The sequence below is a fragment of the Scardinius erythrophthalmus genome, assembly GCF_964197995.2.
Source record: "Scardinius erythrophthalmus genome assembly, chromosome: 21".
NCBI classification, from domain to species: domain Eukaryota; kingdom Metazoa; phylum Chordata; class Actinopteri; order Cypriniformes; family Leuciscidae; genus Scardinius; species Scardinius erythrophthalmus.
In genome coordinates this window covers 9,977,098-10,004,812 of record NC_138241.1, presented here as the reverse complement: position 1 = coordinate 10,004,812, position 27,715 = coordinate 9,977,098, and the positions used below count along the sequence as shown (strand labels likewise).

Here is a 27,715-nt window from a genome sequence, read left to right as displayed (position 1 = left end):
CCAAAAAAGAGATTTAACTCAGACAAAATTCTGTCATAATTTGCTCACCCCCAAACCTGTATGGATTTCTTTCTACTGCTGAACACAAAAGACGATATTTTGAAGAATGTCGGTAACCAAACAGCTGATGTACCCCACTGACTATTTTTTTTTTCCTACTTTGGAAGTCAATGGGGTCCATCAACTGTCTGGTTACCGAAATTCTTCAAAATATTTTCCTTTGTGTTCAGCAGAAGAAAGACACTCATACAGGTTTGAAACAACTTGAGGAGGAGTAAATGTGGACAGAATTTTCATTTTGAAGTGGACTATTGCTTTAACATGACCTGTTTTTGTATGATCCTGATAACCAATGAGTGTTTTGCTGTCCATTGGTAATGCTTTAATTTTGCAATTTCTAGTATTGCATTAGTATTGGATCCTTCTCATATGCATTTAATAATTTTTTTACTTTTCAGTGTGAGTAAAATATGTATTTTTGCTAATTTTAACTGTAAAAGAAAATCTGCTTAATAATTATGCACACCTGAATATAAGGTGTTTTTCACTTCTAGCCTTCCTTAACAATTACGTATCACTTATAAACGATTAAATACAAAATGAATAGTAGTTATTAAGGTTAATGTGGTTTGTAATTGGTAAAATGTGCTTGTAAAAAAAAAATTTATGATCAGATTATCAACTTGCATTATACAGTAATTATGCACACACTGTATATATATAATGTATGGTGTTACCATTGTCATAAATGCCAGTAGTTTGGTATCATGTCAAATACAATATGATACAAATAACAAAACCAGACTTTCTATTAGTATCAACAGCAATATTTTTTTTTTCTGTAATTAATCACTCTAAACTATAAATTAACCTATTGCATTGACAGACATCATTTCTATTCATATTTTACTTTTAAAATAAAAGTGTTCTATAGTTTTTACTGTGGTATGGAAGGACGCAGTGGAGTCAGATCTCACCGATGCAGGTGGGTGGGTCCGGCTGCCAGAAAAAGCGGCTGTTGAGCTGAACACAAGTGATTTCAGACACTCCTTGAATCTTGTACCCAGGGTCACACTGAAAGGAAATGGTGTCGCCAGGCTCCCTGCTGTCTCCGTAGCGTGTTCCATTTTGAGGGGTCCCTGGGTCGTTGCAGGTCATGGCAACTGTAGCTGAAATAAAAAATATTAATTTTGAATCAGCTGTGAATCAGTGAGACATTAGAGAGAGCAGAAAATCACTTATTCATGAGAAAACAGACCTCTGCTCTCGACTAAATATGCCAAGGTGCACAGCATCCCACTTATATGATGGAGTTAAATTCATGTTTATGGAGATTTTAATTTAATTATATTTCATTAATTATATCAATCATCAAAACCACTTAAAATTGCATAAATAGCCTACAAGTACAGAGGGATCTAAAGACATTAACAAGATAAAAAGGCTGTGTTACAACAATAGCTTACTACTTACTGCATACTGCACAGCCTACACTCTACAATACACTGCTGGCTATTTTATTTATTAGATAATAAACTGACACTTTTGAAAACACAATTATTCTATATTTTTGATTTAATAAAAAAGAGAGAGAAAGAATTGGTATGCTGATACGTTACACTGCACATTTTGGCAAACATAGAGTGGCAGCTCATCAGGGGTGCGTTTCCCGAAAGCATCGTTGGCCAACTATGGTCGCAAGTTCCGTCGTTACCAATAGAGTTCAATGGACATTGCGATGAACTTGCGACCATAGTTGGCCAACGATGCTTTCGGGAAACTCACCCCAGGATGGCAAGGGAGGCACAGACTATCCAAGATTTTGAGAAGGAAAATGGATAATTTAATGTTAATAAAATTCCCACATATTCATTTCCTGTCTCAGAATGTGTATTGTTTGTAATTTCACCACTGTAACACCATAAAATATTGCCAGAGCTGCTCTTCCCCGAACGTGCCGAATCTGCCGATTTAATTACAATTGTTCGGAAAACTGTGCTAAGGCAAGTCTGATGGGACAGAGAAAGGGAATGGGAAGCAAAAACCATAGCCTAAGACTTCTGCCTCCGTTGGTAAAAAACAACCCAAAAAAATAGCAATTCACCATCGAGTATTTCATTTTCAGAGGTTAGGTGTTGAGAAAAATACATCGCAGAGGAAGCTAGCCTCACTTGATATATCAACCAATCATCGTAGAGATGTAAATTATACAATCGTTTTTTGAACTGTTACTGCTGAAAATGTAGCAACTACCTTAATTATGGAGAGTAGAGATATTAAATATTTGATCACCAACAAAATTGCCAGCAGCTTCAAATTAAAAATGAAGGAAGACCACACGCCTAAGTTGGACGTAAACTACAGCAATCAGCTTCACTAAACGGCCCTATTAACATGCTCTATTAACACGGATATTTAAAAGACAGAAGGATGGATTTTTGTTTTAAGTGATGGGCTAGGTGAGGCTAGGTATTATCTTGCTGTAATTGTGCTCATCCAGGTATTCCAGTTACCATTCATAATGAACATTAGTGTACAGTGCACAGTATGCATACTGCAAAGATAGTAAGAGAAATATGCTAGAATGCTATGCACAGCCAAGGAGAAGTTGATACATACTAGAGAACTGGATGGAGAAACCGGACTTGCTAATGAAGTAATCGCTGTCAAACTGAAGCGTGAGGATGTTGAAAGTGCTGTGAGTGTCTTCGGGTAAAAGCGACCCACTCCACTCTTTCAGCAGAATGCCACTCTCTGCTGGTCCGTCCCAAACCTTCAGAATGTCATGGTCCACCTCTGTGTCAAAGACTATGAAGTGGAGGCTGGAAAGGTCAAATATAGTGAGAATATTACATTTTGTTGCATTTTTTTTTCCAAGACATTCAAACACATTGCATCGACATTATAAGCTCAAAATACATGTAAACTAAAATACATGTTCAAATTTAGTCAAATAAGAAGTCCAGAACTTTGCAAAGATAGGATATAACAAATTAAAGGCAGGGTAGGCAGGATTTTTCTAAAAAAAAACTTTTTCCCAAATTTGTTTAAAATGTCTTTATATACCAATACATAATTAAAACGTAAGTACTCTGAAAAAGAGAGTATACAAATCGAGTGTCTGTAGTCCTCTCAGGACTACAATAAACACAGCTACTTATTCCATTCCCTCCCTTCTGAGCTCCTTCCAAAGCCACGCCCCCAAAACACATGAACGCGCGATGCCGACCGCTCAGCTGGAGGACACGTTTGCCAGCGCCGAGCGGAGAGGAGCGCAGTGCATGTAGTGACATCATATCAGAATCACATGTAATAAAATACCTAACTTTATCATTATGAATATAAACAACTTACATGGCTGTTAGTATTCACTATCAAGCTAGCATATCGATACTGGTGAAGTTTAAAATATATTGAGTTTGATTCGGTAACGAGCTAGTAACATAAGGCAAAGCTAAAAACAGGTTGCATTGATACACGTTTTCCCATTACCATCAGTTAGACTGTGATGAAGGTGAATTTCGTGTAAGATTCATAACATACACGGTGTTTTGCATGTAAGAGCTTCCATGATGAAAGCACTGTTGGCTCTGATAAGGACTAACGTTACACTCCGGTGACAAGTAGCCTACCTTTCTACCTTACTCGTTCCTTTTTTTTGCCTTGGCTGACTGTATATGCAGGTACTGGGAACTTTGACTGCTCTTTCTCTGCCATTATTGTGATTCTTCCTTGCTTCCGTGCCTCTCTCCGTGCCTCTTCCCCTCCTCGAGTCAAACGGGTGCGCGCATGTGGGCAGCTCCTGTAGCCGCAGGGGTGGTAGCCATGGTAGCGAGGGAGAGTGACAGTCGCCCAGCCAATCATTTAATTCGTTCCGAATGGAAATAAGTAGCTGTGTTTATTGCGCCCTGAGAGGACTACAGACACTCGATTTTTATACTCTCTTTTTCAGAGTACTTACATTTTAATTATGTATTGGTATATAAAGAAAGTTTAAACAAATTTGGAAAAAAAGCTACAGTACATTATGCAACTGTAGTAGTTAAAAATAAGAATGTTGCGGAAGAATGTTGTTGTGGTTGTGTTTCAGCTATGATCCTTGAATGTGGCTCGAGGCACCAATATTGGACAATTTATCAGTGTGGATGGACAATTAATTTTTTTTTTTTCTTGTCTTTACAACCCATGATTCCCTGGAGGTTTGCTATTTTTAATGATCATCTTCATCAAAGCTTTCAGCTTTGCACTACCCACAGACGGAGCTATTTTTCTCTGTGTATGGATATGAAATGATCCGCCCTGAAAGCTCTAAAATATAAATCATTATTATAGGTTTATCAAAGTGTATTTTGGTAAAGATATGGTCTGGAAGATGTATTTTTTGGCGTTCTCACATTAATATAATTGTGTTATTTTATTCTTTTTTTTATTTGTATGTAGCTTTAATAAATAGCCTTGTTTTGCAGAAGGACAAGTTTTTGAGTTCTAAACATCTTATGTTTCAAAAGACATTTGATTCCTCACAATATGACCTTTTTGATATGTTTGGATCATCGTTTGCATCTTTTAAAATAAAAATTGCTTGCTGAATGCAAACAAAGCATATATATATATATATATATATATATATATATATATATATATATATATATATATATATATATATATATATATATATATAAAACAAAACAGCAAAAGGCCTTCAGAATAAATGTATTCCTTTACTGAGCCACTGGGATTTATATTATTTACACTCAACACGACTGTAGCCTGACCTCCTTGACCTCCAAGCGCAGCACTGCAGCTGGCATGTAAACACAGCACTGATCAACTTAAGTCACAACAATGACTGTCTCTGTGGGAAGTGTGGGTGGACAACCATGAGTTCTGCTCTCCGCAAACACATTCAAATATCTCCACACCTCTCAGAAGTGACATTTCATTCACTTGCAGCGTCCTTTTTGCTAACAGTGGAACTGTAGTGTGTACCTAACTAATATAGGTATGAAAATAACAACTCAATAATGACAATAATATAAAAGGACTATGAATAAATTGTTTAAACACATTGTTATTTATAAATAAATTGTTGATTATAAACTGTTTATATACAGTAAATTTACTTCATAATTTAAAAAGAAAACAAAAAGGTGAGTGTCAGACTTAAAATTGAAGAAGTTGTGACAAGAAAAAAAAATGAAGTGTTCCTTTAACATGTGAAAATAAAATCTGAAGGTGGGTAAAACATCATTCTCTCCTCTCAGTGCAGTCTTTTGAAAATTGTGAACAACCATGTCATCATACTAATGCAACACCCCCGCAACTGTACAGAATTACGCAAACATGATTTCATGTAATGCATCTTGAGCTAAGACGATAAAACACATACAGAGAGAACTTGTGGAGCAGTTACTGTGCAAATGTATGCAACGGAGAGAAGTCACAGAGGGGTTTCTTTCACCTGTGAGCGGGGAGTGAGAGACGGAGTAGAGTTGTAGCGGAGTGATTACAGATGCTTCGAGCGAGAAGGGGAAATTGCTGTTGCTCAACTCCACTCACATACTCAGAGTGCCAAAGTCAATTTTGACTGGCATTCGGTGCTTGGTGAGCAATCATTTTAGACCCTGTATGTATAGAAATAGTTGAAACACCTGCAGCACGCAAATGAAATGACTCAAGCCTGATGGTGTGAATTACATCCCACTCTTACAATTCCTCCTGTTATCTGCTCTTCATAAGCCATCTTCTCTTTAAACGGATCAACTGAATTGGCTTACCTGAGTTTTGCTTCGTTTTTGAAGGCTTAACTGGCTTATCGCTTTTTGTGTCTCTATTCTTTTTGCCCTTTCACTAACCCTCCCCCTCTGTGTAACGGTAATGCACTTGTAGGAACAGATGCCAGCCAGTGGTAGGCCGCACAGCAGGGTGAAATGCAATCACCATGCTCCTTTATAGGTTGTATGGGAATTATATGGAAATTAATGGAGGGGAGGTAAAAACATAATGTGGTTTGCAACCACGGGTTTTCGTACCTGATGGTTTTGCCTGTGTCCGCCTCGATGGACCAGGTGCAGTGAAGGTTGTTGTCATAAGGGGCTGGGTAACCAGGTGACAGAATCCTTCCAGATGTGGCGCCGCTAATGTGTCCTCCGCACTCGGCTACACACACACGCGCACACACACACACACACACACACACACACACACACACACACACACACACAAGGAATTAAGGTATTTAACTAGATTTGCATTTCCAGAAAGAAATATCAGTGCTTGCAAAGCCACATAACATTAAATCAAGTTTTAGGTATGCTTAGGCTACATTTTATGCTACTTTGTGTGTGATTAAATGCCACATCAGTGCTGCTTTGTCACTGTCATACAAATCAAACTACTACACGATTGATTAATATGAGACCAATCACAATTCAGTATGCAAATAAATCTAAGATGAAGCCCAATCGGAAGTCTCTATGCAAAAATTCCTATGACATCATAGCTGAAGGTTACATCTTAAATGCTACATTCTCATTGTAAGCAAAATGAGATTTTAAAACTTTAACATCAGAGTATAATCCAAATGTGACCATTTAAATTACAAACTACGTAAACTGAAGGCAATATTCTCCATTTTAAAGGCCACTGAAGTGCCTTGAAATGTGCAGCATTATTCAATAAGTTGATGTAATTTCCACTGGAACAGGAAGACAGGGTGAGACATATCGAACAGCTCCTGCCCCTTTTTTTTTTTTTTTAAATAGCCAATAGCATTTCATCAGCAGTTATAAAGCAGTTTCCTCCTAATCTGTAACCGTTTCTCCTCCTAATCTCCTCCATATCGCTTTAAAATATAGAATTCTGTGCAGAATTAAAATGGGTCCTATACATTTTCTGGTATGCGACGACTCGCGCATTTGATTCGCTCTGTGCTATAGTGTCTCTGGACCCGAGCTGTGGCGGTTCGCATGCCATTAATGTGAAACCAGACTTAATTCGCCCCAATGGAAAGCATATTTACACTGTCTGAATGCCCTATCCCCTATACCGATTTTAGCCGCAGCTTCAGCGTCTATTTATAATGGGCAGGATGCTTTAGATTCTAGAGAAAATCAAAAAAATGGACAGAAAATCTGATGGCAAGATGAAGTGCAGAGTGACGTCATCAAAATCGTTTATCTATTCTGGTGGAAGTGAGAGACTGTTATTTTTGAATGCTTGTATCGTCTAAATGTGAATGTTGACATTGTTTTGGAGCAGAGTAGCTTATAGATAACAGTAAGGCTAACATATTCATACTAAAAGCCAAAAATCTTCAGTACACCGCTCTGGGCTTGCAGAGTAATCATGGGACATTTTCCTCATCCTAACCACAGTGGGAGAGCCTTTCTCCATCCCCCTCAGCACTTTATTTGCACTTGGGTCTCTCATGTAATCACTGAAGTTGAGTCTCTTAAGGAAGCTCTCTTCATCAGAATTACAGTATGAAGACACTCTCGCATTCGGTTCACACTCAGTATACCAGCCTGATGCACTGCTACACCTTATGGATTTCCAGATTTCCTGTAAGTCATAGAGTTCAACACCATAAACAACTACATTTATTTGAGATAAAGAATCTGTAGATGTTTAATATATCATTTCATTGTGGATCTGTTCTGTGTTGTACTGTATGCAAAGTATTGCGCTTTGCTTTATTGATATATTCGCTATACTATTCTCTACTACTATTCTGATCTTATGACATGGTCTTCCCTCACACAACACATTCTGTGGTGGTACCATAGTTCAGTAATGGTATCAAATGGAAATGCCTGGGTACTTGATATGTATCCTCAATTAATGTACTACAGTATTTACAGGATATTTCAAGGTCAAATGTTTGGACAGTTACTTTATTATTATACCTTCTTTATTATGACTATTTTCCACATTTAGTAGTCATCAAAATAACAACAACAAAAAAGGGGAAAACTGTGTTATATTTGAGCTTCTTTATTATCTAGATTCCAGCCCTGTAAACTCTCACTCATTTAACTTTATGAGGTGTATTCTGCGAGGCTTTTTAAACAGTATTGAGGGAGTTCACAAGTATGCTGGACATTTGTTGACTGCTTTTTGTCATTATCCATTCCAACTCACCCATCTGCAAAAAAACATTTAGTTTTGTATTTATAGATAGGCACAATTTTTATTTGCATAAATATACAGCCCTTTTTTGTTCATGAGAAACATATTGTATCCAAATGTTTGACTGGTAATGTGCTTTAAAGAACATACTTTAACACTTTCTATAAAGCCAGTATTTATAATGCATTATAAGGGTATTCTTAATGCATAATAATACACGCATAATTCCTTACAAACAATCTTATAATGTGTTTTCATGTCATGAATAATCGTAACAACATAATACTTACCTATTTGTGGTTATAACTATTAAGAGTATGATTTATAACACACAGTGAACATAATTTTATCAACTTAAGTTATATTGGATTATATATCCCATAGTTTCATATATTTTTATTTTCCCAAGTCTCATATCTTGACATTGTTTACTTAAGATCTGCACAGTATCATACTACAACATACATACTAAACATCTAAAGCACTTTATAATGTGGTCTGCTTTAAGTAAAGTAACAAAAGTTGAGTCTTCTTTTAAACAGCCATAAGATATCATGAAGTGGTTATAAGACATGTCCCTTAAGTTGTGTGGAAAAGTACAAAGGAACATACATTCACAATGCAAATCATGTTTTATTCATAAAACTGCACATTTACAAGGCTTTAGCAAATCTAATAAGCAGGTAAGTATTATAACTGTTGTTATGATTATTCATGAGATGATACAACACATTATAAGGTTATTTATAAGGCATTATGCATGTATTATAATGAATTAAGAATAACCTTATGATGCATTATAAATGTAGGCTTCATAGAAAGTGTTATCGGCTTCATCTGGTGTTATAATACATTGTACTCTTAAAAGTAAAAATAACCACAAATAGGTAAGTATTATAATGTATTGTTATGATTATTTATCAGACAATGCAACATATTTTAATGTTGTTTATAAGGCATTATGCATGTACTATAATGCATTGAGAAAACCCTTATAATGCATAATAAATACAGGCTTCATAGAAAGTGTTACCGAACATCATAGTGTTACCATGATATGGGTGATAGAACGATGTAATAAAGTCTCAATCGATAGAGGTTTTGGTATCATTTATATTGTGGTAAGTAAATATATCTCCACAAGGTAGTACTGCTTAAAGTTATTGATTTGTTAGAGTAATAAAGAAATTACTGGATGAATGAGAAATTTAATGATACCTGCTTGATGTTAAAATGAGTTATTGAGCACAATAAGCAGCGAAAAAGAACTTAATATGCTACTTGTGCTGTCTTGGCACACACCCAAAAACATGCACACAGAAAACCGTCTTCGACTGAATGTTCAAATACACACAAAATGCTTGCCTTAGTGAGTATCCTATAAACCTGAATAACTTCAATAGCTTTAATAAGAGTCAGTGTATATTTAATTTATACATTAAAGACCATGCAGTGTTTTATTTTTTATTTAATTTATCTTGTATTTCTTACAGTACTTGAATGCTACTGTTATGTAGACCTACTGTAGCCTACCTAAAAAACTTGTTTTCTTGTTATAATAACAAACAAAGTAAAAATAGCTATTTTAAGATATACTGTATATTGTTATCTACAGTATATTGTGATATTGTTGTAAAATGTTGTGTTTATATGTCTAAAGTCATCAGTCTTTGCAAATCTTATAAATCCTCCACAGAGTCAATGGGAGTGTTGTATCTTACCAGGTTCACCAGAAGTCACAGCGTGAACAATATCTTACATAAAGCAAGAGAGAGTTCTGATGGTCTTCATACTGAAATACTGAATATAATTTCAGCTTTGGGAAACATGATCAAACTTCACCACCTTTCTTCTGTGATGGTACATGTGCCTTGAGCACTGCAACGTAAATGAATCTATGAATTATTAATCAAATTCTCTTTGCTGATCTTTCTTGGATTACAATCTGTTACATGAGTTGGAGAGGGCAGAGGATGGTGCAACTGATCATCTTCATCAGCAAATTTGATGAACCACAGAAGAAATAAATCCAAGCAAAATATGTGTACAACAGGACTAAAAGCCCCTCAGGCTAAACTGCCTAACACTAGATAAACCGCCACAGCACTTTACTAAACACTTGTTTATCACTTAACACTGTCAAATTTTCCTGATCCATTAAGTCGTTGCATTCATTGGCAAAAGAGTCATTTTGAGGTAAATTGAAGATCATTTTTATTTAATTATAATTTTATTTTCCATACCTGTATCTTCGATTTTCAATAATAATTGAAGTCATTTCATGACATTCATTTCATCTTTTCCAGTATACTGGATTTTTCACCTGCTCAAATGTTGACAACCAATTAAGAGGCTCTTTGACAGGTTTTCATGAAAGGACAGGAACTCAAACCCTTCCCTGACAAACATTTAATAGTGAAAGGGAAAACATTCACTTGAAAGATCAAATGTGAAAAGAACAACTTGTAAATTGCAACAAGACCAACATTTGATATCAAAAAGTTTTAGATTGGTAAACATTATGCTTTTAGAAAACCATACACACAAGGTTTAGGGTCTTCATATCATCGGAGCTAATTCATTTGTGTAATTGTTGATGTGGTGAACTCACCAATACAAGATGGAAGTGGTTTGTCCCACACCCTACGGTCTCCACTGAGGCATGTCAGTGTGCTGCTTCCATGCAGTGTGTATCCAGGATTGCAACTGTACAGCACGTATGTGTCTGCAAAATGGCCGTCGTCTTGGATTTTGTAGCCGTAATTAGGTGTCCCCGGCTCCTCACATTTGACAAGGTCAAAACCTGTTAGAGGGGCAGGATCAAGGTAAGCCAATTTGAACAGTAAAAAGACATCTGGCCACATGAAATCAACCCCCTGGCAGGCTGGATTGGCCTCTTGCTTAATAATGACATAAAGGCGGTGCAATAAATGATACACCTGCTCAAAACAGTTACCTATGCAGCCCCCAGGAGCCCGCCTCAAATTAATACCAGCAAAGATCACCTTTTTAAACATGTTGTCCATTCTTCCAGTTTCTATTTTGTTAATGCATGTTTTCAATGCAGGACAGCCTTTTCAAAAAATGTATCTGAAAACAATAGACCTGCTGTGCCACTCTTTAATACATTTACTAGTCTCCTTTATTTAGCTGGGAAGATGGTGGAAGTCTTAACGAGGAAATAATGAGAATAGGGTAATGAGGATATTATCAGACTGTCTCTGACCAGCAATTAAAACTGTAATATCTTGCACATGCTGTGTCTTTTCTGTCTTTGTTTCTACTTATTATTTCTTCTAATTACAGCAGTAGTATTCTTCTTTTTAAATGAATTTAGAGTCAAAATGTAGTGACAGAGATTTAAGTGTGTGTTATGTACGTGTGTGCATGGGTGTGTGTGTTTGTGTGTGTGTGTGTGTAGGCTATACTTGTGAGGGCCAAATACACTTACATAGTGAAATATTATGAAAACCAACTAGAACATTTTACTGGCAATAAGGAAAATATTATTAACCTGATATAAAATCAATGGAAGTCTAAGCGATGTCCTCACTAATATAATAAAACAAATGTGTGTGTGTTTTATAATTGTGTTTCTATTTTCTGCTTCACAACCATCATAGGCAAAAACAACAACCTTTGTTTGGCTACTGCATCTAGTTAATGCGTGATGTGCAAAATATGATTGTCAGCAGTCAGCCATCAAATTACTGTCACACAGGGGTGACAATTCAATAGACTGAGCTGAAAATCAGTTTGAAACCATATACTCAATTCATTCGTAATCAAAGTGAATGCTAGAATTGTCAAAATGTATATTAATGTGACATTTTTCAATCGTACAGTGTCAGCACATTGAGTAAGTGATGGGTAAAAAAAAAAAAAAAAACAGAATCAAGTTTCACCCAAACATATGTGAATACCATTAGATATACTTGAAAGAATCATTCAAACAAATTCCTTGTTTGTGCACTTCTATAGCCGTGTCTCAAGATTCAGTGCATGATATTAAGATGGAGCCTTTATTGATATTTTGTTCAACTTACTACTATATGATAGCTTGAATCCTTTGCTGGTACCGGTCCCATTACTGTTAAACTCCATCCAGAGATGGTTGGATGTGCTGTTGAGGATGGCTTGAGACATGTCGCTTTTTGTGAAATTGCCCAGGAGTCTTGATGAGCTATCTTGACCATCATAAACCTATGAAAAACAAAAACAAAGACTAAAAGATACAGGAATGTTTTGTTTTGCAGGCAGTCAGTCTCAGAATTGCTTGTCCTTATGATATAGCCGTCTGTTATAAAATACAAAAACAAGTGTTTTTTGTTGTTGTTGTTGTTGTTGTTGTTGTTGTTGTTTTTTATCTCAAAATGATGACTTTTGGTGTCTGCATTGAATTATGCAATTGCTTTTCAAAATTGCATATATTTTGAAACAATAACCCTGCGAAGAGAGCGCGGGAAACACTGCAGCATAGGGAAAAATATTAAAGGTCATAAATCAATGTCAAGCAGCAGTTTTCCACTTTCTGTTGTGGAGGACACAGTTTCAAGCTTTAATGAAAAATATCATGTGATTCCATGCAGAATGGGCCACTGGTCTAAGGACTGACATTGCTTTCGCTGACTGTCTGCAATGATGCACCTGATTTAGTTTAAAATGGCCAAAACCAATCAATATCATTATTAATGAGGGCAAAACGGTTTTCTTGTAATCTTGCCAATAATTGACGCACCTCTTGATGGAAATAAATGTTGTGATGTTATTTCCATCAAGAGGAGCATACATTTTTAGTCAAGATCTTGTAATGACAATGCAAGAGTCAAGCACTCTTTAAAGTTTAATCCAGCACATCCCAAAGACTTTCAATGCATTTAAGGCCTAGACTCAGAGGTGCCAAAGTGTGTGAAAATGATTCTTCATGCTCCCTCCCAACCATTCTTTAACAATCTGAACCTGAATATGACATTGTCATCCTGGAATATGGCCATGATCCACTTCCTAAACGGTTGTTTATGAAATGAAAAGCTACTTACTCCATCAATTAAGGTTAAAAGATCTGTTCCAAAACATATAACATGCTATAAACAATAATCACAGCAATAATGATCCAGTCCTAGACTGGTTAAGTATTTGCCTAATTAAATCCAAACAGCCTTTTTTTTTTTTTTGCCCGGGCAGTGAGTATATATAGTCTAAAAGCTAATTTACTGACAGATTCACTTCAAATATCCCAAAATGCTGACAAACAATATTCTGATGATTAAATGCAGCAGAATCACTATAACTGTGACAAAATGTATGTGTTCGGAATTGCTAAAGCACCTCATTCTTACCCTTCATTTGTGACTTAATTAGTGGCCTTATTGGTCTTAAGGGACCATCTTTCTTCTGTGATGGTACATGTGCCTTGAGCACTGTAACGTAAATTAATCTATGAATAGTTAATGGTGTCTCCAAATCCCATTTGCTGGTCTCTCATGGATTACAAACTGTTACATGTTAACAGTGTTGCAGAGGTGTTGCAATTGCCGAACTTCATCAAACTTCATGCAACTCTGCTTTGTGTTTGTAACGTCACAAATGACCACTTTAAAAAAGAATTCAACTGAAAAGTAGTCATTACACTGCTGTGGCTCTAGCCTGGATGCCAGCCGAACTTAGCCCCGCCCACAAAATTTTTAGGTCGGGAAGTTTGGTCTGGACTCGATCCGTTGAGGAGCTATTATGCCCGAACAAAAATTGTTCGGATCAATCAAATTGTCAGGGCGGGCTTTAGGCTATACGATGATGGACAGATGAGCAACGTAATGCAATCATCCACGTCACCAACGAGCGCTTGGGTTGAATTCGTTTACAACAAAGATGACTGCCGCTGGAGAATTGTTATTTCACGAGTTCACACTTACAAATAAGTCCGATAGAATAAATGCATATTTGGCTTGCTGTCAGGCTCGATATTCGGCCCGAACCCAAAGTACTCCCCCCGTATTCCAGGCTGTGGAAGAACAAGCCGAGAGTGAGTGGAGGGATGCTGAAACTGTCAAGGAATGTTAGGTGAGTAGACACAGTGAATATGCTTCCTCTTATGCTGATAGTGTAGACCGTAGACGGTAATTGTGCTCCTCTCAAACTTTGTTTATAAAACATTATGTGTAGATTCCGCCATTGCATCTGTTATAGAAGATATCGACAGCGCATTCATTTTAAAAGAGGAACAGAGAACCGCGATCAAGGCATTTGTCTATCAGAAACATGAATGAAAAACATACGTCACTTACTCCGTTGCTCTAATTGGTTATAGGTCTATCCAATTGAGTGCAGAGGCATTTTCCTTCCTGGTTCGGTTGAAACACGCCCCATAATCAAAGCTCAATGGAGCAGTATCAGACTCACATTCTGACTAGAATCTGAGTATGACGACGTCAGGCTACTGTGGCTCATCCAAATTACAGTTAATAAATAAATTAACTTAAATGTAATTTAATTCAACGGCTGATCCAAAATGCATGACCTCACAATTATTTAAAATATAAACGATATATATATACATGTTGACAAACCTATGTATAAAATAATGCACAGTTATATAAAATGACTTATGTTGGTCGCTCTTACCTTGAGGAAATCTCCCTCGTGAAGCTGGAAGTTGGCGGCTGTGATTTGAATCCCCTTGCCTCTGTCAGTCTCAATGCGGTAGATGCACTCGTGGTTGTTGTCGTAATTTAATGGGTAATTGGGGGACAGTAGTACACCCTGACTGCCCACAGAAGTAGCTCCACACTCGGCTAGGCAAATCCAGAAGTATGGATGGGAAAGAGAGATTGAAAATAAAGAAATAGGTGAGAAGCCAAATGTTTACTGAGGGTCAAAAGTGCAAATATCTAATTTAACTTAGTACAGTAGCACGTAGCTGCAGAAAAGTAGGGGTCGGTCACAAATAAGTTGGGTTGCCTTGAAGCCTGTAGTGCCCTGACAGCTGCTACTCTATTTCCTACAGATAGGCCAATTTTAGGCCAAGGTTTTGTACCGGTAGATTAAGTATTTGTCATTTTGATGAATCACCGCAAGAACAACTTCAGAGGAATACTAATTAACAGTGAGGCCTTTGTGCATTAGCTAGTTGCTGGTCACAAAAGCTCACTGCTGTGTTAGTATCAGATGTCTTTCTGTTTAATATTCTGCACCAGCAACTCTGTAAGTATATAAGCAGATGTTGCTTCAAGACCTTGAGCTCAGCAACTTAAAATAAAACTCTTCAGCAATGGCCTCCTGGTATCCAGACTTTTAAAAACGGTATCAGTTCTCCTCAGAGACAAACTTCTGAGAGAATTGATTCTAAAAGGAAGGTGGTTTTGTGCGTGTTGGCATGTGTGTGTGTGAGTGTGTGTGTGCGTGTGTGTGTGTGTGTGTGCGTGTGTGTCTGTGTGTGTGTGCGTGTGTGTGTGTGTGTGTGTGTGTGTGTGTGTGTGTGTGTGTGTGTGTGTGTGTGTGTGTGTGTGTGTGTGTGTGTGTGTGTGTGTCAGAAGACATCCAGCATAAAGTATAAAGTATAAAGAATTAGGCTGCGTCTCATTTCTCTGTCTTACCCCTTACTCTTACCCCTTCCCCTCGGTTTTGCGCGTTCATGTGAGGGGAAGTGGCGTCCCAATTCTCATTTTGATTAAGGGCTAGGGCCAAGGCGTAGGGCTACATAGCCCTTGAAACGAAGTCTGCGGAGGACCACACTTGAAAGAGAGGGGTAGGAATTTCTCAGAAGTGAGTCGCACAAATGTATGTATTTTCAGCAGTTTAATGACACTCGTGTTTTATGATACCTTTAATAAAACTTTCAAGCGGTTTTAATTGTAATGTTTTTGTTTTGAATCACTAGTTAACCGCTAGCTAGCAGCTATGCGCTATTTGCCGTTTGCTAATGTTTTGCTTATGGTGTCGCCGGCGCCGCCGTTAAATACAATGAAACAATGTCTTTGACTGATGGCACACAAGCGTGCAAAGATAAAGAGAGACCAGGCAATCGATATCACAACCCGAGACGACGGTATCTTCGTTTGTTTATGTCAACGCGTATCGCCTCTGTTGACATAGCAGCCAGCTAGCGGAAAGTAGCGGAAAGGGAAGATGACGCAAACGGTAATCGAGTGGTGTCTCATTTCTTAGAGAAACGTTCTTCCCCCTACCCCCCTTCACTCGGTATCGAAGGGCAAGGGGAAGACGCAGACAAAGGGGTAGGGGAAGGGGAAGGGGTAAGACAGAGAAATGAGATTGGCCCTTAGTCTGGTCGGATTCACTTTATTTTTATGGTTCCTTTAACACATTCAGTTGACTAAGTAACGTTGCACATACATGTCTACTAACTCTCATTAGAGTGTAAGTAGAGTATTAGTAGACAGGTAGGGTTAGGGTTAGAATAAGTTGACATGCAGAGAATTCAATGTTAATGCAATAAATTATATATATAATATATATATATATGATTAATTTATTGCATTAACATTGAATTCATTGTATATTTAAGTTCAGTAATTTCACTTAAATGACAATTAATAGGTAATCTTCATTGCCATTTAAGTGAAATTAATGAATTTAAATATATACGAGCTTGATAAAAATTATCATTCTAGAAGAAAATTTTGGATGGCATTTAGAGGCTTTTGCATCTGAACTCTTCATATATACAGTGCTATGCATAAGTTTAGACACCCATGTTAAAGTTGACTAAAAAGAGGAATAAAAAATCATCTTTTGGAAATTGAACTTAATGGGCCCTATTTTAACGATCTGAAACGCAAGTGTCAAAGCGCAAAGCGCAAGTAACTTTGTGGGCGGGTCTTGGCGCTGTTGCTATTTTCCCGGCGGGATAAATGACTCTTGCGCCAGGCGCAAATCTAAAATGGGTTGGTCTGAAGTAGCTTCATTATTCATAGGTGTGGTTTGGGCGTAACGTGAAATAAACCAATCAGAGCGTCATCTCACATTCCCTTTAAGAGCAGACGCGCTTTTTCTAAAGCGGATTCCAATTGTAACGGCGGATTTGCCAGGCGCGCGCCAGGAGCGGTTCACAGCCGAGGAGAGCAACGCTCTCGTCACGGCCGTAAAAGAGAGAAGTTACATTGAAATGGAGAAACCCACCCAAATTAACTTCGGTTAAACAGGCGTATGATAATTTGGGTAAATGTGTAAGCTAGATGTATGCTTTTATAATAAATTGTCTATCTATCTATCTATCTATCTATCTATCTATCTATCTATCTATCTATCTATCTATCTATCTATCTATCTATCTATCTATCTATCTATCTATCTATCTATCTATCTATCTATCTATCTATCTATCGTAATAATGTATGATTTGCAAAAATGAAAACTGCTGCTTCTGTGTAGATGAGAGAATCAAAGTGTATGCGCGTTGTGCACACGCTACATTGATTATGGCCAAGCATGCGCCCTTAAAATAGCATATGAATAACATGCGCAACGCGCCACTGACTTTAAACATTTTTTTCCTGGTTAGTTGCGCGATTGTTTTCTAAACCTGCAAAATAGCATGAAGGAACGTTTGCGCTGGAACACGCCTCCTTTTTTGCGCTGAACCGCCCAGGGAGCGCAAGTTCATTCCCTAGTTTAGCGACGTGCGTCTCTGGAGGGAAAAGCGCGCTTTGCGCGGGTGCAAAATATGAATGATACATGCGTCGGTGTACAAAGTCAATTGCGCTGGGTGCAAGATAGGGCCCAATGCCTTAATTAAAAAAAATTAGGAAAAATCCAACCTTTAAGGACTCCAATTTTCTTTGTGAATGAATAATGTATCGTAAATAAATAAATGTTCTTCCTTGAAATACAGGGTGCATAAGTTTGGACACCCCTATGTTAAATTCCCATAGAGGCAGGCAGATTTTTATTTTTAAAGGCCAGTTACTTCATGGATCCAGGATAATATGCATCCTGATAAAGTTCCCTTGGCCTTTGGAATTAAAATAGCCCCACATCATCACATAGCCTTCACCATACCTAGAGATTGGCATGGAGTACTTTCCATAAGATCATCTCTCAATGCAAATCAAACCAGCTTTTAGGCTAACTGAAATAAAACCATGCCAATCTCAAGGTATGGTGAAGGCTATGTGATGATGTGGGGCTATTTTAATTCCAAAGGCCAAGGGAACTTTATCAGGATGCATATTATCCTGGATCCATGAAGTAACTGGCCTTTAAAAATAAAAATCTGCCTGCCTCTATGGGAATTTAACATAGGGGTGTCCAAACTTATGCACCCTGTATTTTAAGGAAGAACATTTATTTATCTACGATACATTATTTATTCACAAAGAAAATTGGTGTCCTTAAAGGTTGGATTTTTCCTAATTTTTTTAATTAAGGCATTAAGTTCAATTTCCCAAAGATGATTTTTTAGCATGGGTGTCTAAACCTATGCATAGCACTGTATATGCACTAGGGCCTACCGTTCAAAAGTTTGTGGTCAGTAAGATTTTTTAAGGTTCTTAAAAGAAGTATCTTCTGCTCACCAAGGCTGCATTTATTTGATAAAAAAAAAAAAAACGTAATATTGTGAAATATTATGACAATTTAAAATTACAGTTTATTACAACTGTAATTTATTCCTATGATCAAAGCTGAATTTTCAGCATCATTACTCCAGTCTTCAGTGTCACATGATCCTTCAGAAATCATTCTAATATGATGATTTGATGCTCAAGAAACATTCATCATTATTATCAATGTTGAAAAGAGTTGTGTACAATTTTTTTTCAAAATTCTTTGATGAATAGAAAGTTCAAAAGAACAGCATTTATTTAAAATAGAATATTTTTTAACATTATAAATGTCTTTACTGTAACTTTTGATCAGTTTAACTCATCCTTGATGAATAAAAGTATTGATTTATTTTATTTCTTTCCCCCAAAAATAAAATTAAAATGCTTACTGACCCCAAACTTTTGAACGGTAGTTTTTAATGTTACAAAAGCTTTAGATTTCAGATAAATGCTGTTCTTCTGAACTTTCTATTCATCATAGCATCATGAAATAAAAATGTAAATAACTGTTTTCAACATTGATAATAATCATAAATGTTTCTTTAGCATCAAATCATCATATTAGAATGATTTCTGAAGGATCATGTGACACTGAAGACTGGAGTAATGATGCTGAAAATTCAGCTTTGATCACAGGAATAAATTACACTTTACTGTATATTCACACAGAAAACAGCTGTTTTAAATTGGAATAATATTTCACAATATTACTGTTTTTGTTTGTATTTTTAATCAAATAAATGCAGCCTTGGTGAGCAGAAGATACTTCTTTTAAAAACATTAATCATTAAATCTTACTGACCCCAAACTTTTGAACGCTAGTGTATATGAAATAGATAAGGTGTCTATCCCTCCCCCTTCACTTTATAATTAAATATCATGCTTTTTGATCGGGAAACTCTGGTCTGGAGGCTTTCAAAAAAGTGGAGATACTTTATTTCAATTAGAATTTCCATATCAACCCTTTATCAACTTTTGTAGCTACTATAATCCTAACCTCTCCAGGCTAATGTTTGTTGTGTTCACCAGACCAATTAAAGGCACACTCACAAGCTCTTATTACTCCACAGCGATTAACCACTATTAAAATCCGGTCTGACAGGAGGACTGCACAATTACAACTAATTATTTTGTCAGCGTTTTTAACTCTGTCCACAAATATCCATGGCCTTAAACAATTAACAGCCACAGAAGAAAGATTGCCATCTGCAATCTGATCAATTTTAATTCATTTATTATAGCAGGGTACATCTCTGAAAGTCTTTCACCTTACAATGAGAAAATTTACTGTGTCAAGTTCCACTATAAATAAAACATTAATGAGATGGGGGAATAGTCCGAGCATTTAAATAATGAATTTGAGGCACAGTAAAATGGACTTAATTTAGGATGAAAGGCAGAGACCAGATTTCTAAAAATATGCAATGGCTAAAATTTCACTCTAGTTCTCCCTCCCTTTTATTTTATGGCCAAATTAGCCTGACCAATATTAAAATGCCAGCACACTAGAAATTACTGATTTAAAGCACTGCAAATTGATGACTCAATAGTTGAAATCTGCATTTTAAATGTCTATGCATTACTCATAACATTATTCATAACATTACTGGTGTGCATCTTGAGACAAAACATATTTTGAGACACTGACATATTTTACTAGGCTTAAACCTTCTCTGTGAAATCGGGTGCATAAGTATATTTATGTAGACACTTAAAATACTTTATTAAGAAAATAAATCATAAGAAATTCCGATTCCACTTAATTCCAGTTAATTAACAATGAATTTCTTTTTCAGAGTAACAGAATAAGAACATTCTGCTCCGAATGTGTTTACTGCATTTTACATTTCACTCACAAGTTCATTCTTATTACAGTAATAATATTTTAGTCTTAAATAGTCTTTTTGGTCATGGTAATTCTGAATTCTCAACCTTAATATTGTATGTGTAATCAATATTTTCAAGTTTCCAAAAGTACATAAAGGCAGTACAAATATTCCATTTAATACTTATACCATATAATAATAATAATAATAATAATAATAATACAAAGCAAACGTGTCTCTTCAGAAGACATGCATGGTTCGAATTACGTGGGAGCCAGTGGGAGCTGAGCTCCCATTGAGAGAGGTTGAGCTCCCATGAAAGCAGTAAAATCATACACCTGTGGGGGTCTCTAAAAATCATCAGCACCATTATTTTAAATTACAAATAAAGCACTTTTTCCTTCAGACTACTGTAGTGTGACTGAAAGCATAGGACAAGATGCCAAACACATGGATCTCGCGTGATCTCGGATTGTCATCACACTAGTGTTGTCACGATACTAGAATTTCTAACTTCGATACGATACCTTAAAAAATATCGATATTCAATACCATTTTCGATACCACGGAGAAAAAAACTGCCACAATATTAAGGGGGTATTTTTTTTATTTATAGCTGAATATAACACGTCTAGAACATGACAATGAGGTATATTTTACAAAAAATGTCCTGAGTTCTATCTGTTAATATTTTTTCATTGGACCAGAGCAATATGAGCCATTGTATTTTTATTACCTACTGTTATCAAAGATTAAAATATACTGTAACAAATGCATTGTTTATCGGTCATAAATTCTGGTTAATACATTAACGTTATTTGATGAATAGATTTAAACACAAATGAGCGTGCATCACACGTGAAAACAATGCTCACTGGATCGACATGAAGTCAAGTCAAGTCACCTTTATTTATATAGTGCTTTTAACAATAAAGATTGTGTCAAAGAACTTAACAGAACTTATTCTCCGACATGTCCGCTCGCGGTGTGTAGCGGGTGTCCGTGCTATTCTCCGACATGTCCGCTCGCGGTGTGTAGCGGGTGTCTGCGCTATTCTCCGACATGTCCGCTCGCGGTGTGTAGCGGGTGTCCGTGCTATTCTCCGACATGTCCGCTCGCGGTGTGTAGCGGGTGTCCGCGCTATTCTCCGACATGTCTGCTCGCGGTGTTCTTTATCAACCAAAGCCGGTTGCGAGGGCGCCGCACTCGCCACCTTTCCATTCATTTCACTTTTGCTATTTAACCAGAGCGAATGAGACGAGTGCGGTCACGTGTGGTGTTTGTCAACGCGCCTTTGGAGAGAAGTTAAAGTGACAGCTCGGCTAGTATGGGAGTATCGATACTTCGGGACATTACTATTGGTACCGTTCAGATATTTCAGTATCGATATTTATCGAAATATCGATATTTTTGACAACACTACATCACACTACATCCTTATGCTTCGCTTTCTGCCAGGACTTTTACTGACTTTTCTCAACTCACAGAAGTGACGTCAATGTCCGATCTAGCAGTAGCATAAATAACCCATCAGGGCCCTGGCGCGCAAGATGGCGACCGTGGCGGTTGTAAATCTGTGAGGTCGGAAGGTTTCGTCTCCTAATTCCACGCCTTTGTGGTAACTTTTTAAATTTGATCGAGTAGCAATTCAGTAAACTTGTTTACTTCGCATTTGAACTGTATTTGGTGCAAATTATCTCATTAAGTGTAAATCGCTGTTAACGTGCAAGCTGATTGACGTCACTGCAAACTATGGCTGGAAAACGCAAAGAAAGACAAAGTTCCAAGAAAGACACTCAAGAGTTGTGGATGGATGCTGAACAGGAAATTGCTGAGGTGCATAATTATGTACAAATCCAACAGCAACGTGAAGCTTTGCTTTCTAAAGGTTTGTCCGAACTTGATTCGGCTCCGCATACCCCGATTCAAAGAAATCAAAGAACGAGCCATCTCTCCTCGACCTGCAAAACAACATTGTCAGAATGCTGACAGAAAAAATAAATGAAAGAGCTGACGGTTTGGAGAAAATTATTAAAAAAAATTCTGACGGGATCGAGGCTCTCCAAAAATCCACCGAATTCTTGTCTCGTGAGATTAACGACATTAAAGCAGATCTGACTGGACTGAAAACATCGAGTAGTACTCACGACAAGAAAATACTGGATCTGGAAGCTAAAGTGAACGAAATGGAAAGATATAGAAGGCGCTGGAACCTTAGGCTTTATGGTCTTGACGAACGTGAAGGCGAAGATATCAAACAGAAGGTCGTGGACATCTGCGCTGCAGTGCTTCCAGATGAAAAGGGAAAGTTCGTTACTGAGATTGACGTGGTTCATCGCGTGGGAAGGAGGCTTGATGTGAGCCAGAAGCCAAGAGCTGTGATTCTCCTGTTCAGATCCAGGCATATTAGAGACTTACTGTGGAAAAGTGCAAAGAAAAGCAGCTTTTTGAAGGAAAAGAAGTTGAGGTTTGCTGAAGATCTAACGGCAGTTGATAAAGAAATCAGGAGTCAGCTGTGGCCGAGTGTTGAAGCTGCACGAAAAGAAGGCAAGAGGGCTTATTTTGTTGGGATCAGAGCGTTTGTGGACGGGAAGGAGGTATTTGTGAAGTAGGCAATGACTTTTTTCTTCTGACATGTGAATGCAAAAGCCTACAGTTTGCTACCAGATAAGCATTCATGCTATGCAGGGGGGGTTTGGAGATGTAAACCTTAGTTCTGAAGTTCTTCTGTGAGTATGGGTTCACTCGCTGTTTTTTCTCTTAATGTTAGAGGTATGAGAAACTTAGTTAAAAGAAAAGCAATCTTTTTGTTTTGTAGAAAGTATTTTTGTGATTTTTATTTCATCCAAGAGACACATGCATCTGAATCAGACTTTCAGTTTTGGAAGAGCCAGTGGGGAAACGATATGTGGATGTCATATGGTAGCAATCATTCTACAGGTGTTGCAATTTTGAAAGGTAAATTTAGAGGAAAAATTGTTAAAAGTTTTTCACATTCCTTGGGAAGATGGGTCATTTTGATTGTAGAATTAAACCAGCAATATTTTGTGTTAGGGAATATATATGCAACAAACAGTGTTATAAAGAATAAAAGTTTACTACAAGACTTTGAAGAAAAAATTAGAAATATCTTGGATAGTTTTCCTGATGCTAAACTAATTCTTGGAGGGGATTATAATTCTATCTGGGATAATAACCTGGACTGTATTCCTCCTCGTGGAAATAGTTTAAATAATTTCAGTGAATTACATAATTTGTGTTTGGGATTAGATTTAATTGATATTTGGAGGATTCGAAACCCTACCAAACAAGAATTTACATGGTGTTCTGGTGACAGAAGTAAACAGTCTAGGATAGACTTTTGGCTCATATCCAGTGTACTAGAAGATCAAGTAAGCCATGTTACTGTAGAAACCTCTGTCCTTACTGACCATAAAGTCATCTATCTAGTTATTGACTTATCTGGAAATGCTGATAATAATGTAAGAAAACGAACACACTGGAAATTAAATAAGGCAATATTGGAAGATGACCTGTTTAAAAAGGAAGTACAAACTATTATTTTGAGTTGCTGGAACAATGCAAAGAGTTCAAATAAATTTGGTAGCAATTGGGAGTACATGAAGTATCTTATAAGAAAACAAGCCATTATTAGAGGGAAAATAATAGCACAGGCTAAAAGGACTAGAGAGGAACAAGTAATAAAAGAGATAGTTAATTTGACAAGTAATAATGTAACGAATCAACAGGACAAACTCAGGTTATCTGAATTACAGTTACAGTTAGACGAGATGTATGAATATAAAGCCAAAGGGGCATTTATAAGGTCTAGAGGGAAATGGCTTGAAGAAGGAGAGAAAAATTCCAGATATTTTTTTAACTTAGAAAAGAGAAACACTGAGCTAAATTCTCTATTAAAACTAAATATAAATGGGGAGGTATCTGAAGATCCTGTTAAAATTTCTAATTATATATCAACCTTTTATCAGACGTTATATAGTAAAGAGGTTGATGGCAACATAAGACAATTTCTAGATAGCATTAAAGCAAATGCCAAATGTATAGATGAGGATTGTATGTTATTGTGCGACAAAGATATTTCTATAGATGAAGTTAGATCTGGGATCAGTAAACTTAAAGATAATAAATCTCCGGGTAACGACGGTTTGATTAGCGAATTTTACAAGGAATTTCAAGAACAATTATCTACATTTTTATTATGTGTGTTTAATGAAGCCATAGAACGTGGCGAGTTACCTCCATCATTACGCCAGGGATTGATTAGTTTGATACCAAAGGCTAATAAGGACACTACCCTTATCGACAACTGGAGACCGATTACTTTGCTTAATAATGATATTAAGGTATTTGCTATTATTTTTGCAGAAAGATTGAAAAACTGCTTAGAACAAATTATAGATGATTGCCAATCAGGATTCATGAAGGGCAGACATATAAGTAATAACATTCGTTTGGTTCTAGATTTAATTGATTATAATGAGTATATTGATAGTGAAAGTTTTATATTTTTTGTAGATTTTTATAAAGCATTCGACACTGTTAACCACAATTTTATGTTTGAGACTTTAGATTTTTTTGGCTTTGGTAATTTCTTTAAAAGGGCCATTTGTACGTTATATAATGGGTGTAATAGCTCAGTAAAACTTGCAAATGGTACTACCCCCAGATTTCTTTTAGAAAGAGGCATAAGGCAGGGATGCCCAATATCACCTTTTTTGTTTTTACTTGTAACTCAGACCATGACTCTTTATATTAAAATGTTTAATTTTAATGGCATCAGAATTTTAGAAAGAGAAATAAAATGCTGTCAATTAGCAGATGATACAACAATATTTGTTCGAGATTCATTAGAAATTAAAAGTGTGATTGATTGTTTAAATAACTTTTCATTAGTCTCCGGGTTAAAATTAAACTTAAACAAATGTGAGTTGTACCCGCTAAAAGATAGTGAACTTCTTGATATTAATGTCATCCCTGTAAAGAATGTTATTACCTATTTAGGAATCAAAATATGTAAAGACGAAAAGGAAAGGGGTCAGCTTAATTTTCAATCTGTAGTTCAAAAAGTTAAAAATAGATTTAATTTATGGTTGATGCGAGACTTGTCAATTAATGGTAGAATTCTTTTATCAAAAACTGAATGTTTATCTCGTCTGATCTATCCTGCTATTTCACTAGAAGTCCCTGATAACATAATTAAAGAAGTCGATAAAAATCTTTTCAATTTCATTTGGAGAAATAGATCTCATTACATTAAAAAAGGTACCTTAACTAATTCGGTTGGTAATGGAGGTTTAAATGTGCTTGACTTCAGCACTTCAAATACAATTTTAAAAAATAGATGGCTAAAGCATTACTTTCAATACAAAAATAAAATTTGGTATTTAATTCCTAATCTACTTTTTGAAAAGATGGGTGGGGTTGCTTTTCTGTTGCAGTGCAACTTTGAAATCAGTAAGATTCCCGTTAGACTAAGTAATTTTCATAGGCAGGTGCTTCTCTCATGGATGCTTATCTACAAACATAATTTTTCTCCAAACAAATGTATAATTTGGAATAACCGGTATATAACATTTAAGCATAAAACTTTGTTTTTTAAAAAATGGGTTGATAATGGCATAATATTTGTTAAACAGTTATTTAATGAGAATGGGCACCTGTATACATATGTAGAATTTCTTCAAAAGTATAGTATTCCAATAATCCCAAAAGAATATTGTATAGTGTTCGATGCTATACCACCCGGTTTAAAATGTCTGTTTAAAGGAAATTTGAATAAGGAGACTGTGAATTTCAGATCTGATGTTGCAATTAAAGGAGTTAATATTACTGATAAAAGATGGAATAATTACTTTATTAGGAAGTTACTTACTGAATACAGCTCAATACCTTCTAAAACATACTGGCTTTCTAAAGTTGAGTGCATTGACTGGAAATATGCATGGCTGTTGCCAAAAAAATATTGCATAACAAATAAGGTGAGAGAAGTACACTTTAAGATACTTCATCTGGTGTACCCAGTTAAAACTCTTTTTCTTCGGTTTCGAGCTGATGTAGATGTTGAATGTGATTTCTGTGGCACTGAGGAGGAAAATGCTGTCCATTTATTTTTTAGTTGCATTTACAGCAGAATGTTTTGGGTAGATTTGGAATGTTTTCTTTATAAATGTTTAGGGATGAAAGTTTGTTTTTCTGAAAAAGATGTTTTTTTTTATTTTAATGGACAAAGACTGTCACCAGATGTGGCATTCATTATTAATCTCTGTATGATAATGGGTAAATACCATATTCATAAGCGAAAATGGGCTAAAGAAAAACCCAATTTTCTGTTGTTTCGGATAGAAATGAAGAGTTATATTGAGTTACTACTTGGGTTGAAAAACAGCAAAGCAAAACGTACTAGGTCTTTGTGTGAAGCTTTTAGGTTATTTATTTGACAATCTCATACTTTTTTTTTTTTCTTTTTTTTTTTTCTTTTTCTTTACTTGTGTAATTTATTATAATTTGTACTATATTTTATTTATTTATTTTTTGTTGTAATGTTGAAATTGGAATATTGTTTATATCTTTTTTGTTAAAATCTATCATTTGTATGTGAATGACATTTAATAAAAAAAAAAAATAAAAAAAAAAAAATAAAAAAAAAATAACCCATCAGGCAAGTGTTATTTTAACATAGGCGTAATTTGCGGGTGGGACATGTCCCCACCACTTTCTGCTAAGGTCGATATTGTCCCCACCATGCGGCACTAATATATCAATACAAATAAACAAAACATCTCCAGTTAACTAGCAGAGCATTCATTTAGTTCGTCTGTTAAATAAGAGGCGATCTAGCGCTGAAATGTGTTGTTTTTTAAATAAAGTGATCAAAGTGCTCGTTGCCACTGCGATCAGTGGCGCGGATACTGTGTTCTCTTGTGCTTGCGCACAGTCTTCACTCGGACGCGCGCTTCAATCCGTTGTGGAGACTCTCTATTCGTTGAGGTGAAATTACAAAACAAAATGCACACAAACGTGTCCTTGCCTGATATACAACCACTGATAAACATAATCGGTTTTGATGAGAGAAAAAAAAAACCTATACGAAAGCGGATTAGAACCCAGAATCTCTGACACGCTTGGCAAGATTTATTCACGTGAAAACTCTCACCACTAACGACATATATTAGACCTCAT

At 36.3% G+C, this 27,715-nt stretch overlaps 1 protein-coding gene across 2 annotated transcripts in view; it reads right to left on the bottom strand.

Moving 5' to 3' along the window:
• Window positions 1-27,715, bottom strand: part of LOC308681343 (CUB and sushi domain-containing protein 1-like) — a gene marked incomplete at its 3' end in the record, with an annotated part of 827,421 nt that overhangs the window by 193,293 nt on the left and 606,413 nt on the right. For both annotated transcript variants that reach the window (XM_081350146.1, XM_081350147.1), the window contains 6 exons: window positions 14,752-14,921; window positions 12,177-12,333; window positions 10,742-10,933; window positions 6,033-6,159; window positions 2,620-2,822; window positions 978-1,169 (listed from right to left, as the gene is read on the bottom strand). In XM_081350146.1, coding sequence (XP_081206272.1) covers window positions 978-1,169; window positions 2,620-2,822; window positions 6,033-6,159; window positions 10,742-10,933; window positions 12,177-12,333; window positions 14,752-14,921 — 1,041 coding nt within the window. The remainder of the gene's footprint in view (window positions 1-977; window positions 1,170-2,619; window positions 2,823-6,032; window positions 6,160-10,741; window positions 10,934-12,176; window positions 12,334-14,751; window positions 14,922-27,715) is intronic.